The 16,891-nt window shown below is 46.8% G+C and overlaps 1 protein-coding gene across 9 annotated transcripts in view; it reads right to left on the minus strand.

Annotated features, from left to right (window-relative positions):
• Positions 1–1,078: 1,078 nt before the first annotated feature.
• The window catches only part of rasal2 (RAS protein activator like 2), a 70,803-nt gene continuing 54,990 nt past the window's right edge, over positions 1,079–16,891 (minus strand). For 5 of the 9 annotated variants that reach the window (XM_063218902.1, XM_063218903.1, XM_063218899.1 and 2 more), the window contains 13 exons: positions 12,660–12,813; positions 12,197–12,295; positions 11,431–11,985; positions 10,955–11,099; positions 10,337–10,481; positions 9,666–9,902; positions 9,042–9,243; positions 7,327–7,526; positions 5,749–6,901; positions 5,324–5,458; positions 4,848–5,050; positions 4,138–4,225; positions 1,079–2,563 (listed from right to left, as the gene is read on the minus strand). In XM_063218902.1, coding sequence (XP_063074972.1) covers positions 2,396–2,563; positions 4,138–4,225; positions 4,848–5,050; positions 5,324–5,458; positions 5,749–6,901; positions 7,327–7,526; positions 9,042–9,243; positions 9,666–9,902; positions 10,337–10,481; positions 10,955–11,099; positions 11,431–11,985; positions 12,197–12,295; positions 12,660–12,813 — 3,484 coding nt within the window. In that variant the 3' untranslated portion in view covers positions 1,079–2,395. The remainder of the gene's footprint in view (positions 2,564–4,137; positions 4,226–4,847; positions 5,051–5,323; positions 5,459–5,748; positions 6,902–7,326; positions 7,527–9,041; positions 9,244–9,665; positions 9,903–10,336; positions 10,482–10,954; positions 11,100–11,430; positions 11,986–12,196; positions 12,296–12,659; positions 12,814–16,891) is intronic. The other 4 variants (XM_063218905.1, XM_063218898.1, XM_063218901.1 and 1 more) reach the window with 2 other exon arrangements.

The following is a 16,891-nucleotide window of genomic DNA, read 5'->3' on the forward strand; positions in this document are numbered from 1 at the left end:
ATACCACCTGTCGTGGTTTGACAACACTTCACCTCCTCCACCAGCTACTGCACAAATACTTTTAGGGTCAACAGACAATTTGCATGTTACAGATTCTAAGGGCCCAACAGCACTGAAAGGGAAGGATGCTGATAACATAATTTGACATTTTGGGGGCCCAAAATTTGAACGTGTCATGGGGCCCAAATTTTGCCCCCCACAACCAAGAAGTGCCATGGAGACAGGTTGGAGTGACTACAGCTCCAGCTCCCTGAGGACTTGAGTAGGGATGATGGTAAGGGTCCTGTGACACATTTCCTGGACAACCAATCAGGGCTGGACAGGCCATCTGGCCCACCGGTGACTAAGTTCTGCGCCGCTAATTATGAGGGGCCCCAAGGGTGCCTGGGCCTTATTTCTCCCCTAGTCCAGCCCTGCCACCAGCACACATGCATATTTCACTTATAAATTTCTGTTTTCCTTTTGGGGCCAGGCAATGTGTAATCAAGTTTCGATTCATCCATTAAATGGGTGAATTTAAGGTGTTTCTGGCTAGGAAGACTGGACCTTGATATACTTGACCACCGTGTCAATCAGCTCAAAGGAAGTGATAGTCTAGTTCAGCTGAGTGAATGGTATAACTTAACACACTCCTCAGCTCATATTCCACTTAGAGTGGGGTGACAGCTGCTTTTTGCCTCAACAGTGTCCATTGGAGTCAGATGTGATGGCTGTACAGATGGGACAGGGAGAATGAGGATGACTATGTTATTTACAAAATATAGTTCAATGGCTACGTTTACATGAGGGTTTTAATTCCGAATTAATAACTCAGAATTAAATAGATCAGTCAAGATTGCATTGAACTTCCATTTAATTCCGAATTGTTCAGAGTTTGCATGGCGTTTTCACAGCGGAATTAAGCTTTATTCAGAATTAAACTGGATTAATTTTGAATGAAATCTCTTATGTAAATGAGGCCAATGGGCTCTTAATCACGTGTCGAACCTATTTTGACCTTTTGTGTTTTGACCTGCACTGACGGAAGGTGGAGAAAGCTACGAGGCTTACAAGAAAGAAGAATCCAACAGCAACAGAAAAAAGTACATGAGACCAAAAGTCCATCTTTATTTCCAACAACTTCCAAAACTCTTACAAATATCTAATCTTTTGACCGTCTGTTGTACAGTTGAGGTTCATGCGTAGGTCTCTGTGTATATATATAATCTGTCTGTCTGTGGTGGTGTTGGTGGTGGTATGTATAAAAATGTATTCAGTGAGGTTGGAGTTCATATCAAGACAGTGAAAACACAAAAATAACAGTGCCATTACAACAGTAGTCTCTGACATTAATGTTACATAATAATCAGAGGGGCAGTGATTTCCATACATATTCTCCATGGCTTAACAGTACTAAGGACAAATAAATAATGGAGCAGGTAAATGACGTCACAGATGTTGGTGAATGAGGATGTGCGCACACACACACAGCATGTGGGTGAGAAGGACACTATAGGCTCTTCTCCACTGCCAGTTTCCTGGTAGGCCTACAGCTCAACACAGCGCAACTCGGCTGCCACTTTTTGCTTTACGATTGAGCTGTGTCGTGCCCAAACGAAAAGCAAAGTGGCAGCCGAGTTGTGCTGTGTGGAGCTGTAGGCCTACCAGAAAACCGGCAGGGGGAAAGACCCTTATGAGAATCTGAACGACAACGAGACTGTCAGAATATTATGAAATGACAATGCTGTTTAAGTAGTGGAAAGGTTCGTTCTAAGACTTGCCAAATCAGATGTTGGAAAATGTATTCCATTTCATTGACAAAGCCAGAGTTAAACGCTTTCTAGGCCACCCAGTTAAAATAAATCCATCAATAAAATAAAGCAGACAATTGTAAAGACAAAAATAAAACACATAAAAACATAAAAAAATGGGTTAAAAACAGAGTGCATCAATATTTTGCATGTTCATTTCTCTAAAATTCTGTTATGTCAATAACACTTCAGAGCCACAGAAACGATCTGTGCTTTTTCCTCATATTTTAAAAATGTTCCCTCTATATGTACATCACCTCAATATATAATATTTTAATTAGACAATACTTTAAATTCTCATTTTAACAGCATTCTTAACCTGGATGTGAGTATAGAAGTATTTATAAAACACAAATTCACTTAAATCTGTATGATAATTCATCCATCCAAACACACATCCAAACTCACCCTTTCCAGTATCATCTCTGTACAACACTAATAATATAATTTATTTACATCCTCGGCCAGACATTCCCCATTGTGTGTTTACAGTAGTCAGAAGCTTCAGTTTCATGTTCATGTTTTCCTGTTCCTGTTTGTGATCATGACCTGATGACACTGCCAATCGGATTGCTGTGTCAGTGCCACGCCACACCACCATCCAATCAACAGCTGCTGTTCTTGAACTCTCCGTTCTCTGTGATGGAGAGCTTGGTGGGGTTTGTGGGCGACAGGCCGTTGCGCAGGTTGTGCATGCTGTAGCGCTCCTTCACCTGGGTGAGGGCACTCATCAGCCTGGAGTTAGCTGCATCCAGGGAGCTGATCCTCTTTTCCTGCAAGATGACAGATTGATTATGAACATTGAACAAGCAAGAGGGAAGGGCAGGAAAAGGAAGATGGGCACAAGGTGAATGTATTGCATGGTCAATTAATCTCTACTACTGCTACTACTGCTGTTTCCAGGCTAACAAGAAGGGAGACAGAGGAAGAGTCCCATAACGAACAAAGGTGTTCAGAGCCAAAACGTCATCCTTTAGCACACCATGGTAAACCCATGTTTTTATACGAGGCATGTGGTCCATTATTATTTGAAAATAACAGCTAAATGACAAATCTCAGAATATTAGTTAAGCATGGTTTTACTCCCAATTACATATTCTTTACACAGTGACAAACCAGTGATTTCATGCAGATTTTCAAGCATCTTACATTTTTAAACAAAACAAAAAAAGTATATTGAAGGAGTGACTTGCTAAAAAGGGTTCACATCATTCATCAAAATAGCAACATTATATCCAGTCATGTGACGAAAAACGCTAACCAGAACAAAAGGGAGAGGAAATGCATGGTTTCACATTCCATTCCATTGGCATGTTAGAAAAGAAAAGGTTTCAGGAGGCCGTTTGTTGAAGGTCAGAACCTAAACGTGGAGCAACTCCTAACGTGATGGACTAGGGAACCTTAGGGGAGAGCAGGAGCAGGGAGCAGGGAGCAGGGAGGGAGTGTGTGTGTAGTGTGAGAGGGGTGGGGGTGGGAGGGGATGGACTGCACAGTGTGCCGGGTGCAAAGAATAAGGAGGGGGAAAGTGGAATGCAGCCAAAGCTCGAACTTAGATATACAAGAACTGAATTTGCTATGGAGCGCACTTCATCAACACACATTCCCCAATATCAGAAGGGGGAGGGGAGAGCCATGGCTTTAATAAAAAGCAAATCAGCAAACTGTAAATTCTTACTGTAAACATGTCGTCAAACTAGAGTTTCACTCACAAGGAAAGTGAATAACAAGAATTAAATTACTCTCTTCACATTATTCTACAAAAAAAGATTAAATAATGTATGGATGGTGTAAGGTAAAATGTGTATTTCAGTAATAGCCTATGTGTGATTTCTTTGGCATTCCCAACCCCCAATCGATTCTTTTAGTTTGAAATAATAATTGAGGAAAAATGCCAATGGTCCTGATCAAGACCTCGGGTATGGGTGTTGTTTGATTGCGCTCTCAGACAAGGCTTGGTGGACCAGAATGCACTGCTTTACTTGCCTTCTTGCAACAACTCAGTTCCTTTAGTGACCTGGAATTCAGTGGGATACAGTACAACAATGAAGCAGTCAGCAGAATCTCTGCCCACACACACTTATGCATATAGAGAGGGTGTTACTTCAGACCAAACCAGCAGCATACTAATGAAAGCTGTACTTCCCGCAGAGAGCTCCAGCTCCTCGACAGGGGGAAGAATGAGGGGCTACTGTTTTAACTAAGTTGTCTCCGAGGAAGAAACCCTGGACACATGTTAACCTAGAGAATGAGCCTGTTCGAAGATTGACACACACACACACCCGCGCAGGCCTTCCCATGTAAGATATGCACAGATTTGTTGTAGAGTTCTGTCTCTTTGTGTAGTTACCTGTGCATCGATGATTTTCTGCTTGGCATCGATGACAGCCTGCATCTCTGCATGATCTCTCTTCAGTTCTTCTTCCACTGCCATTAACCTGTGAAAGACAGCTGAAGTCGGTGCAGGCCAAAAATGCAAAACACAACACAACGCTTCACCACTTCTCCAGAGCTTTGAGTCTGGAGGCGGTATTGAACATATGTTTCTTTCTCCATTACTGATTTTGCAGTACCACTACATCTTGCATAACGTTCTAATTAATTTACAGTGTGTGGATGAAGATGGTGCAATGCGAAATTTTAACATAAATTTCAGCAGGTTTTTTTTAAATCAGGAGTGGTATTACTGTCAAAATGTGAATATCATCATCACCCTCACCATATTCCATAATAGTGTTTCATGGGTGTCAGTACCATGGGGGGGTGTTGGGCACATTACTCTCAAATTGCATATGGTAGGCCTATATTGTCACTATCATCATGTGTCAAAAGGATGTGAATACTGTGGGACAGTGGTCTCAAATTATTTTCCCCCGACGGCCAAATCACGTCACGCAAATGAGGCCGATGGCCAAATTAATCGCCTGACCATATGGCCACAGATAGCTCACACATTTGCTCTAATCTCATGGTGGGCCAAATGTTTGCCATGCTCAGGCCGGATCTGGCCCGCGGGCCGCCATTTGGAGACCACTGCTGCAGGGGGCGCGGTGTCCGTACCTGCAGATGATGCTCTTCATCTGGCTGTCCTTCTCCTCCTGCTGCCGGCGGAGGCGCTCCTCGCTGTCCTCCAGCCGCGACTTGTACTCCAGCAGCAGCTTCTGCATCTGCTGCTCCTGAGTCAGCAGCCGCCGCTCGTACTCCTCCAGCCGCCGGCTCGACACGCGCAGACGCTCCTTCAGCTTACTGATCTCCTGCTCATACTGAAACAAGAAAAAGAAAAAAAAAGTTAAAAACCACAGCACAAGGCGGTGAACAGTTTTATCACATTTGATCGGGAAATGTTAAGAGGTGATGGATCGCACTCTGGTTCTTCTTTTCTTCTTTTTTCATTTTTTTTTACATAGCAGCAGAAAACAGACACGTTTCGGCTGTTGCCTTCGTCAGCGTCTTCATCACATTTTGATCAGGACAAGTCTCCTGAGATAGGAGTGTAGCTCATCCCCAACAACAGTATGGTCTTGTTTTTTCCTTACCTTCTCGATATGTCGGTTGTCTTCTCTGCTCTGGCCCTCTTCCTGCTCGTCCTCGTACTGGCCGTTGTTTAGCACCCAGGCGGCCGTCCTCTCCACTGGGGACATGGTGACCGGATCCACCGGGGACTGAGCCTGCTGTGGAAGACGGGTACAGTGGGTACAGATCATCCTCATGGAGGAGGTCAACCTGACCAAGGAATTCCCCATCCTACCCAAGTGCCACATGGGTAGCCTACAGGTGATATTTTCTCCAATAATAACTCTAGCTTGTGTTTTATGGGTAGATGTGTCTAAAATGCATGTTACATGCGTTTATTATACGTTTAGAAGCATAAAGACCTATAGGAAAAAAACATCTTCAGAATTGTAGTTACTTTGTGTTGACATTGTAATACAGTATGACACCGACTGTGGGGTACACATACCTGCTGCCTGCTGGCTCCACGCACAGGGGGCACGGGGCTCTCTCGGGAGCAGGTGGACTGCTGTCTGGAGCGGCCTCCGCTCTGGGGAATGGGCTCCGTGTTGGCACTGCTGCTGCTCCGCAGGGAGGCGCTCTGGGGCAGCGACCTGGCCGTACGCACGCCACCACCAGCAGCAACACCGCCGCCGCCGTTTCCTCCTCCTGCGCCACCACCAACCTGGTTCATTTGTGCCGCAGCCACAGCCCTGCACTGCTGCTCCACCTTCACGATGTGCGCGGTGCCCGCGGTGCTCTGCCTGGGCACGGCTACCGCCTGGGCGCCGGGCAGCGAGTCGGACAGGGGCGGGTGCCAGCGAGCCGCACCCACCGGGGCCACACACTCGTCGCCGTGGACGCTGCGCCGCAGCTCCTCCTCCAGGCTGCTGCTGGAGGGGACGCGGGGGGCGCGCTGCGTCGGCGTCTCCCCCCCGCCACGGGCTCCCGCGCTGGGGCTGGGGCTGGCGCTGCGCGAGCTCCCCGAGCTGAGGTTCTCCGAGCTGGAGTCCGGGTGCAGGGAGTGGGCCGAGCGCGTGGAATGGGTGGAGTGTGTAGAGTGCGTGGTGGAGTGTCCGGCCGCATGCATGTTGCTGAGGTGGTAGACGGGGTTCTGGAAGGAGAGCGGCTGCAGGCTGCGCTGCTGGCTGAGCGAGGGGTGGATGGGCCGCCGCACCTGCGGCGCGCTCTGGGGAAGGTTCTCACGCAGCAGCTGCTGATGCTGCGCTTTGGCCTGCGGGGCTACGGTCTGCGGTTGGTGCTGAAGGTGCGGATGATGCTGAAGGAGGTGGTGGTGTTGGTGGTGGTGTTGGTGGTGGGGAGGCGGCGGTGGAGGAGCGTGAGTGGGGCCGAGGGAGGCTTGCGAGCCCACTCGGCTGCCCAGCCGCGGAGGGGCCTCGTGGACGGGAAGGGGCGCCTGGGCGCTCTGCAGCAGGTAGCTGTCCTGGAGGTCCATGAGGGAGATGCTGCGTCCGTTGGGGAGGTGGGGCTCGCGCTCCTCCTTGTCGGAGAAGCTCATGCTGTGCGTGGAGGACTGCTGGCCCAGCATCGGGTGTTTGCCCCCCCGGCTCACGCCATGCTCCATGAGCTCCTGAACCGGCGACTTGATGCTCCTCACCTCGCTGGGAATATATAGGGAGGAAAAAAAGAGAAAGGAAATCCTTAGAGCGGTAAATCACAAAACACCACTTTACAATTAGAAAAATCACACTCAACCTAATTCAAGCTGTACAAAATAAAGTCAAGTCAAGTCAAGTGTACTTTATTGTCAAAAATCTATGTAACAGGGTTAGCACAGAAGTTTGAAATTGCGTTTGACAAAATGTGATTTAACCAACGTAACCATTTGTCTGATTTCCATAGCAAGTCTAGAGTAGTTCTCTGTACCAATGTGATCTTACCAGTACCCATACCACACCATTAAACTGGACACCAACACACTTCCCTGTGGAGGTGGCCTCCAGTCCACCTGTCATCATACTCCCCAACTCATAAAAAAGAGACGGTGCCATTAGAAGAGCGGAGAGGGAATGAAAGAGACTGGTACCTGTCTGCCGGGTCCTCGAATATCCTCTGCAGTCCGGACGAGACGCTGCCGCTGATATTGTGGGTGGAGCTGTGGTCCTGGAAGCGGCGCAGCTGCTGCTGAAGGGGGGTGGGGCTGGACAGCGAGCGGGCAATGTCGCCAAGGATACGGGGCAGGGGGCCCAGTTTGGCCACCGTCGCCTGCAGGAAGGAATTTTCACCCTGGGTTCGCGCGTAACCATGGCAACCACATTGGGCAACAGGGGCCAACATCACCCCGCAAGTGTTTTTGAAATGCAGATGGCGTGGTGGGGTTGGTGGATGGATGGGCAGGTGCAGGTTGGGGGTTTTTTTTTGGAGGGAGGGGGGTTGGTCGGCAAGAGAAGCACCATAATGCATTGGTGGCAGGACAGCGTAACCATGGAGACACAGTGTGTGTAGGGCAGGAAAAAGGTGGAGTGGAGAAAAGAGGGGTGAGCGGGAAGGAGGGAGGGAGGAGGACGGGAACCAAGGAGGCAGAATAAGGTGGAGAGAGGAAGTACAGAGAGAGGAGGGGGAAACAAAAACAAAAGGAAATCAAATTAGGACTAAATGGAAAATAAAAATAAACACATGCCTCGTAAATGACGTGAGCCATTCCAAATAAAATGAGTGGCAGGACATGCATGCACCAAGGGCAGACAACAGACAACAGGCGGTTATGAGATGTTGAGATGCAGGAAGGTTGGAGATAAACAAACAAACTACTGACTGGAAAACAAACCAATTATGCAACAGTGTTTTTGGCCATGCTCCCATGCTTTGCTTTGCAGGCTATTGGTTAGGGAGGCACTCATGCTGAATGAAAGCATTGAGGACATCAGATGCAGGCACACTATACCCAACCACTTCAGTCACTGATAAAACACACTGGCACACTGACACAGACCTTTTTGCAGCATACTATATACCAGAATACACACAGTGCAAACAACCACACTGTCCCAAACATTACATACAAATACAGACTGCAGAGTCTTACACCTCTATATTAAGCTGTTTAGCATGGCCAAATTAGATTCGGTAACACTTTACTTGACACCGGTGTCATAGGCATGTCATTACAGTGTCATAACAGTGTCATGGCACAGTAATGCATGTGTCATAAACATTATGTCCATGCCATAAACATTTTATGACTGTGGCCTTAAGTGACATTCAGTTATGGCAAAGACAACTTAAGGCCAACAGTCATAAAATGTTTTTGACATGGACATAATGTTTATGAAACAAAGAAAGTTGGCGTCTGCGCCTTGAACTTAGGATCGCTTGTTGCTTGGTGCGACTGTTCACCAAAAATAGTGATACTAGGAGAGTCAAAAAGATGACTTCTTTTGTTAATTTGTCGGACACAATACACTTTTTGAACCTGCAAGCCTTGTGTGCGCCTCATCTTTTTGACTGACATAATGTTTATGACACATGCATTACTGTGCCATGACACTGTTATGACACTGTAATGACATGCCTATGACACCAGCGTCAAGTAAAGTGTTACCTAAGATTCTGTGGCACAATCTGAAAACGTGTAATGCATAACAATTCAATTCACACCCCAAGTGACACCAGCTTCCTGTCCTGTAAAATCATATATAAGAAACAGTGCATTCTCAGTGCCTTCATTCGACAAATGGCCATTTCTACTTCAAAGTCATAGACAGGGGTGCAGGCCAGGGGTCAGAGAGAGAGAGGACCTACCTTATCCAGCTGGGACACCACCTCCCACAGCAAGGAGTGCAACACGGACAACTCCCGGCCCAGATCGATGTAGCCCTCGAAGCCCGGCGTGTTGGAGATGGTCTCCGAGTTGGAGATCTCCAGCAGGAAGCGCGTCATGCCTGCCCACTCGTGCTCCAGGAAGTCGTTCATGAAGGCCATGTACTCCTCCTTATTTCCGAACCTGGTCAGGGCGAGCCAAGAGCCTTAGGTTAGAACTTACCTGGGTGATAGCGTGGTCTGCACACTGGGTAGGAGCTCCAAAAAATATAAACTTTATTTCATTGTGCAATTGTTCAACGTTTCGATCCACAGATTGCCTGAGGAAGATACTGGTGGATTGAAACGTTGTCGATTGCATAATGAAATAAAGTTGATTTTTTTTTGGAGCTCGATACCCAGTGTGCAGACCGCTGTATCAGACCGTCTACCACTTTTGTCTAGCGTCTAGATTATTGTTTTTTTTGCATGTGCGCACCCAAACCTTCGAATGTCATAGAACTTACTTAGGGCCAATACTTTAAGCCATTGGTGCTGTATCACTGATAAGGCAGCACGTTCAACGTCTAAACGAGGATGAATGACTAAAACAGTTGTTCCTCTTACTTGGCAAAGTTGGCGAGGTTCTGGATGACTTTGGCGATGAGCGTGAGTGTGCGCGAGGTGCGGTCGTCCGGGTACTCCTGCATGAGGCTGAAGAGCGAGGGCGACATGATGGCGGGGCACAGGAAGCGCAGGAAGAGAGAGGCGCTGATCAGACGCTGGCTGATGTCCTGCTTGCCCCGCGACAGGCAGTGCTGCTTCCACGAGGCAAACACCTCCTTAAGCTCCCGAGGGAACACACTGCAAAACAAACACAGACATGGAAAAGGGTATGTCATGTGCTAGATAATAGTCGTTATTTTCCATTGCCATCTGTAATAAAAATGATCCATTTCACAGTTGTAGTTTGTAGTTGTAGTGATGAAGAGCTCTGATGTGGATGTGTGACTGTGTGTAATGTATGTTTTTTATGTTTATAGGGACCCCCTCGAAAAAGAGATGGAACATCTCAAGGGGCTAACCCTCAATAAAAGAATTTAATTGAATTGAACAGGAAACTAATTCTGCAACTGGGTGAATAATACTAACTACATAAGTCGACTATAGTAAGTAGCTTTATTTCATAATCATTTCATAATTTCACATTTCTGTGCAAACAGACAATAAAAGTTTATCTTATCTTATCTTATAACTTAAAATTCTCTCTAAAACTTCAAGATGCAGTGCAAAATTACCAGTAAGAGTTGATAATCTTGCAGAATGCCAACTCGCAGCACATCTTCAGGTTGCTCTGGTGTTCTGGCAGCTCACTACTGGAGCACTTGCCAGGGTCCACCTCACAGTTCTCATCTGACTCATACAGAGCCTTGATGAATTCCCCTACAACCACACAAACATGACAATGAGGAACAGATCTGGTTATTACATTGTTTTAGGGCTGCACAACTATGGGAAAAAAATCATAATCACAATAATTAATCATGATTGTAGATTTTTTTTGCAGAATTTTCTTTTGAATTATACCAAAATGAAATAAAACCAAGAATGAAATATATATGCGATGAACAAAATACAACTGAATTGTAATAATTATGTAAGAGGCAATAGCATGAAACTTAGGCTGGTGTTTCTGGCCAGAAATCTGTCCACCTGTCAGTATGTTACAGCTTCAAGGACGCTCGAAGACACGTCACGACATTGCCACGATTAAATCCTGATTGAAATCCCGATTTCGATATCACGATTAAATCACGATTTTCGATTCATTTTCCAGCCCAATTACATTACCTTGCTTGGACAGTGATACGTTTGCCCAAAAGCTTATTCCATCAGCAGTTAATATATTTCCTTACCAAGTGCATCGTGCAGGTATTTCTGACCCACTAGTTTGAGGTACTCCTCGATGGCTTTGGTAGCCAGCGTGTTCTCCCTGAAGATCAAAACATCGTGGTCCGCACAGCGGTCCACCTCCGACATCACCAGGTCGGTGAGGAAGTCCTAATGGAAGACAATGCATCGGGTATATCAATATGACATAGTATGTGTTGTATGAACAGTGGGGGACAACTCAACTGTAGTTAATGTCCCCCTGATAGTTCCTTCACTAAGCTACACGTTCATTCATTGCACTCATCTATCGTACAGCTTTACCACCCAGATACACACCAGTGGTAGTGGACACTTATGCATTTGCCATGTGGATCAATTAATTTGGTGGAGGTTGATCATTATGATCATTATAGTGCAATAGATTGATCACCAAGCCCTGTGCTGTTTAGTGGAAGGCCTTGCTTAAGTTAATTGGCGATTGTAAATGAGCTTTGTGTACCTTTGCTTTCCCTGTGCTCTGCAGGATGTGCACCAGTGCACTGGCCATTTCCTCCTTGTTCTTCACACTGATCACTGGCTCCAGGACTGAGCACAGCATGGTGTAGTTGTTCGTTACAAACTCGGCAAACTCCTTGTACTGTTCCATGGGCAAGATGGTGATGGTTTGGAAGCGGGACTTGATGCGAATCGACGGGCCCCCTCCTTTGGACTTGCTGGTGGTGGGAGTGCTGACCGGATACCACTTCTCCACAAACTGCCTGCCCATGACGCCCAACACGGGGATGTTGACCAGGCCGACGTAGTTATTCTTGTCCTTCTTCTTCTTCTTGTCGACATCGCGGTATATGTGCACGGTGATGCTCTTGACGGAGGGCAGGCCGGAGAACTCAAAGTGCTCCCCCCAGAAGAGGCAGTCGGCGCGGGTCTTGCTGGTGGTGCGGGCGTACAGCACGTCGTCCAGGCACAGCTCGCAGAAGTACTTCTTTTTCGGCGGCAGGTCCTTGGCCTCGATGATCCACAGCCGGAGGACGTTCTCGGCCCGCCGACAGTTGTCCTGGCGATAAAAAGCAAAGTAATTTAACCTAACAGATGGCGTTGCACATAAATCTAAAATGGGGTTGACATAGAAAGTCACCCACAAAAGCTTTTGGGAAGACTCATTTGTATACAAGTCAATGGCAAAAAAAAAAAAACTCTGCCCGTCGCCTGTCAAAACAGCTATTTAAATTACTTTAATGATTAATGGATGTGGTAGGCGTAATTACCTTGTTGGGCTGAACGGTTCTCTTCAGGTTCTCCATCCATTTGTCCCTCTCGGATGCCGAGGCGCAGCTGAAGCACTTGCTGCCACCTGAGTATGTCACCTGTGGAGAGCCAAAAAGCTATTTTAGCATCCGGACATCACGAGGGTGGATAAAAAAATCAATTGCCACAGCAACAAACAAAGGGGAAAAAAAATCACGTACACATACTAGATACCACATATGTGCGCACATATGAAAGCCAGAGGTGTAATGGAAAGTGGTGGGGACATTAACATAGGATATTCTCCGGGTATGCAATTTTTACATTACATTTGTGAAAAAGTGGCTGGTACAAGCAAGGTTTACCTCAAAAGTGGTATGGACATGTCTTATCCAAACCTTGAAAATTACGGCCATGATGAAAGCCACATGAATCTTAGTTCGCTAACAGTTAAAATAGAGGGATTCAGTCTCAGCATCTCACCTCGAAGCAGAACTCTTGTCCGAGGATGCTGCTGTGCAATGGCTTGACATACACGTCCTCCTCCATGCTGAGGTCGAGAGCCTCCACCGCACTTCCTGGACTCAGCAGGGACTCATGGGAAGAGGACTCCTTCAGCTTGGGTAGGCCTCTCGACCTGAACAACAAAACAAGCAAGACAAACAAACACACATCAACAACACAATCGCCTCACATTTCACTCCCTTAACAAGATCAGACATTTAGGCCCTACCGTGGCCTAATGGTAGGGCACTTGTCTACTATGCGGCCGACCCGGGTCCCTTCCCCGTCTCTCTCTCTACCCACTCGCTTCCTGTCACGGTCTTCACTATACTATAAATAAAACTCCAAAAAAATATCTTTAAAAGATCAGACATTTAGTCGTCCCTTTTTTATTTCACGAGCCATGTCACACCCACTGAATGTCAACCGTAAAAACATGTAGCATTTACTCAGTGCACTGCTGAGATGGACTCGCAGAAGTCACTTCTTATTGCCGTGGAGCATGAGTGCGCTCTGCCGGACTGCTGGAGCAGTGGCACAGAGGGGTCTGACCAGAGCTGCAACGCAGCACCCCTTTAGCCACCCGAAACCTCCCTCCCTCCCTCCAGCACCCCACCCCACCCCATCCCTGGAAGTCCCGTCACTGCCAAGCACAGTCATCTGACAGGGAGCACAGCTAAATGGTGGCAGTGACGAAAGGAAAACAGAGGCTCTCACAGAACAAACAAAAAATGGCAAGCAGTCAGTCACACAAACTATGCTGTTAACTAAAGCATTCCCAAGAATCACAGCTCAAGCAATATTTTCAGCAGATGGTGTGAGCTCACAGTGGCTAAATAAAACAGCTGCACAACATGGAAGATCAAGGAAGATGTACCTACGAAAAACAACTGAAGATCCACTTCAGGGAGTATCCCAAGAACATATCAGTGCTTCATCCTGCACATGGTTTTGTGGTCCACTTAGAGTAGATGGAAGCTCTTCTCCCTGCTCTCTCTCACTCAACTCACACTTGACACTTGTCTACATATTTTCAAGCTATCTGCCAAGGTGAATGGAAGTGACTCAGTCCTTGGCTGCAAGTCTTTTCTGCTGGTTTGTTTTGCTTTCAGGGGAGATAAACAGGGACCTGTGTGGGGGCCAATGGCTCTCCCCACTGGGTCCGTTGCCACAGGGATGGCCCTTAGAGGCGTCATGCCTCAACGCAGCTTGGGGAAGAGAGGTGTTCACAAACATGTGCCACAGCTGTAGCCGATTCCGCTGTGTTAATGATGCTGCAGCTGAGACAGTCCATTCAACCCCACGCAAATGACAGGTTGTCAAAATGCAATTTATTATATTGCATAAAACTAGAAGCCATTGCGGAGGAGGAAATCGAGTAATATGAATGCAAGTATTAAACACAACCAAAAGCGATATCTCAGAAGACACAGAAACAGATGGGAATGAATGTGTGAACACACAGGTCAGGCCACTGTCATTGAAGTACAGTCTTGAGGGAGGCACACACATGTGTTTCAATGTGCTGCCTGCACCCTGAGAAATCCACAACTCAGTCAAAAAAAACAGCCAGTGGCACACTTGCTCTAGACTAAATGAAGTGCCATGTAGGGTTTTCAGCAGATGATTATTCAATCATGCGTCTCAGTCCAGCTGTTTCCATTTAGCAAAGCAGAGGGAATGGTCCAACTACTGTGAGATGCACTTACACAAACAGCTTCCATTTAGACAGAAAGAGAGAGCGAGAGCGAGAGCGAGAGCGAGAGCGAGAGCGAGAGCGAGAGAGAGAGAGAGAGAGAGAGAGAGAGAGAGAGAGAGAGAGCGAGCGAGAGCGAGAGCGAGAGAGAGAGAGAGAGAGAGAGAGAGAGAGAGATTCTCGTAGTGCGTCCCTCCCTTCTGTAGGTACTATATTACACCTGAACGTGCAGATGTGCCATTTGGAAAGTAATAAGAAGCTTCAAGCAGGGGCCTGCCGTGGCCAACCAATAGGGCACTCGTCTGCCATACGGCCGACCCGGATTCGATTCCCAGCCCGGTTCGTTTGCCGAACCCTCACTGTCTCTCCCCCCATTCGTTTCCTGTCCACCTCTTATATGTCATCTGACTTACACAGGCCTTGCACACCAACATATCGACACAGTTAGGGTTTTAGTCTACACTTCCTCTGCGCCTGCTTGAGAGATCTTTCCAAATCACTTTCATTGAGAAGTAACTGAGAAGTCGTGCCCACCAAGATACAAGGCGCCTCCGAGACGTGTGTCTGGGTCTTTTGTGGAAAGAAAAGCAGACGATCAATGGGGCAGTTTCATAGCATAGCCGAGCCAAACAGGGGAACTCTGGAGACCACTGGGACAGCTAGGCCCTGGGTGAGGGAAGGAGGAAGCGGCTATAATGCGATCAGGCCCTAGGCTAACAACATTACACAGCACGAGAAGAGTACCGAGAGGAGACGGGCTGCTCCCTCCCGCTGTCTCGCGCCACACAATAGAGTACACACAGAGGAACCGGAGTTAAATACTCAATGGGCCTCAACTGCAGACAGCTTTATGCAGGTTTAATTCAGTGGATAATAATGAACATCACCAATCAATAGTTTGGGGTCGGTCTCAGACGGGGCTGTTCAAAAGTTAATTGTGAAAAATGGCACAGCATTCTACAAGCCGTACACAAACCATCAGCGAGGGACCATGAATTTTTCCCAATAGAATGCTCTGCCCCAGCAGTGGGGAAACACAGGGGAGATGCTAACCCACGTCCCATTCCCAATGGGGCAGAGGATGTCTGGCCACCTACTGTAGGTGGGATGTGGGGCCACCATCTGTGGAGAGGAGACGCTTGTGTGGCCCACATGCAGCTCCAGCCTGTGTTAGCTACAACACCATAGAGTATTTACGAAAGCACTTATGACTTCCATTCAGAGTTACATTACATTACATGACATTACATTGCACTTGGCTGACGCTTTCATTTATTCAAAGCGACTTACCGTTATTATTTTTCAAGTTATTGGTTTCAGTCCCTGGAGCAATGTGGGGTTATGTGCCTGGAGATGTAGGGAGAGGTCAGGGGAGGATTCGAACCTGCAACCCCTAGATTGAAAGACCAACTCTCTAACCACAAGGTCACGGCTGCCCCTTAGTTGAAACTCAATACAGAATAGTAACCATACATGTACACATAAGCACTCAAGCATGTACACATGTACAGACAAACAAACACTATACACACACACACCACACGTCTGTCATACATCAGCAGTAGGCATATGTGTCATTATAATCCGATGCTGACTACAACACAAGCACGCGAATTATGCAGGGCAAGATTAAAGGCCAGAGGGAAACACAAAAAGTGTCACGCGAACACAAACACACACACACACACACACACACACACACACACACACACACACACACACACACACACACACACAAACACACACACACGTCATTACACAAATGATTCATAGAGGTAGCTGGCAGCGGCACAAACCCATTTCCCAGGTCCAACACTAAACAGTAGATCGGGACCAGGTCCAGAACAAATGGCAAAGCCTATTTATAACCCTCCGCTATGGTATCCACCTCAGACCAGAACTGAAGACTCACTAAGAGAATGGATTTAAAAAATAAAGGAATTGACAGAGGAACAAAGTTGGAAGAAAGGGGACAAAAGCACTAGCTAATGTAGGCTATTACATAAAGTCATTGTTTCCTTACAAAATCTGTGCTTTTTAATTTTTTAAATAATAAAAAAAGGTCCCGTTTAGGAACCGGCACCATTTTAAAAGTATCGATTTGGTACCGGTATCGAAAGGAACCCTTCCGATACTCAACCCTAGCTAATGCTAACTAATGCTACCTCTGGAGGGGGGTCAAGTCTTTTAGCTGGGGTGAACGTTTGGAACACTGACTAGCCAAAGCCTGCTGCACATTATGCTTGAAACCAGATCACCCTCCAGGGAAAATCAAGGGAAGAAGCTAATGCTTTGATAACAGAACATTAACTTGGGCACAGACACTGAGGCATACCGGATGTAATGTGCAGATGGCATAGCATGGGAAGTCTACATTCAAATCAACCTGCAGTGCTTTACCATCTTGTCTAATGCAATAGGACCCATCACATCCATACTATGTAAGTTACAAAGCACATCTCATTTCAGGTAACCGAACTGATACTTTTAGCTGCTGGATACAGACTGATGTTTC

This window comes from Engraulis encrasicolus, chromosome 16 (assembly GCF_034702125.1).
Source record: "Engraulis encrasicolus isolate BLACKSEA-1 chromosome 16, IST_EnEncr_1.0, whole genome shotgun sequence".
Classification (NCBI taxonomy): domain Eukaryota; kingdom Metazoa; phylum Chordata; class Actinopteri; order Clupeiformes; family Engraulidae; genus Engraulis; species Engraulis encrasicolus.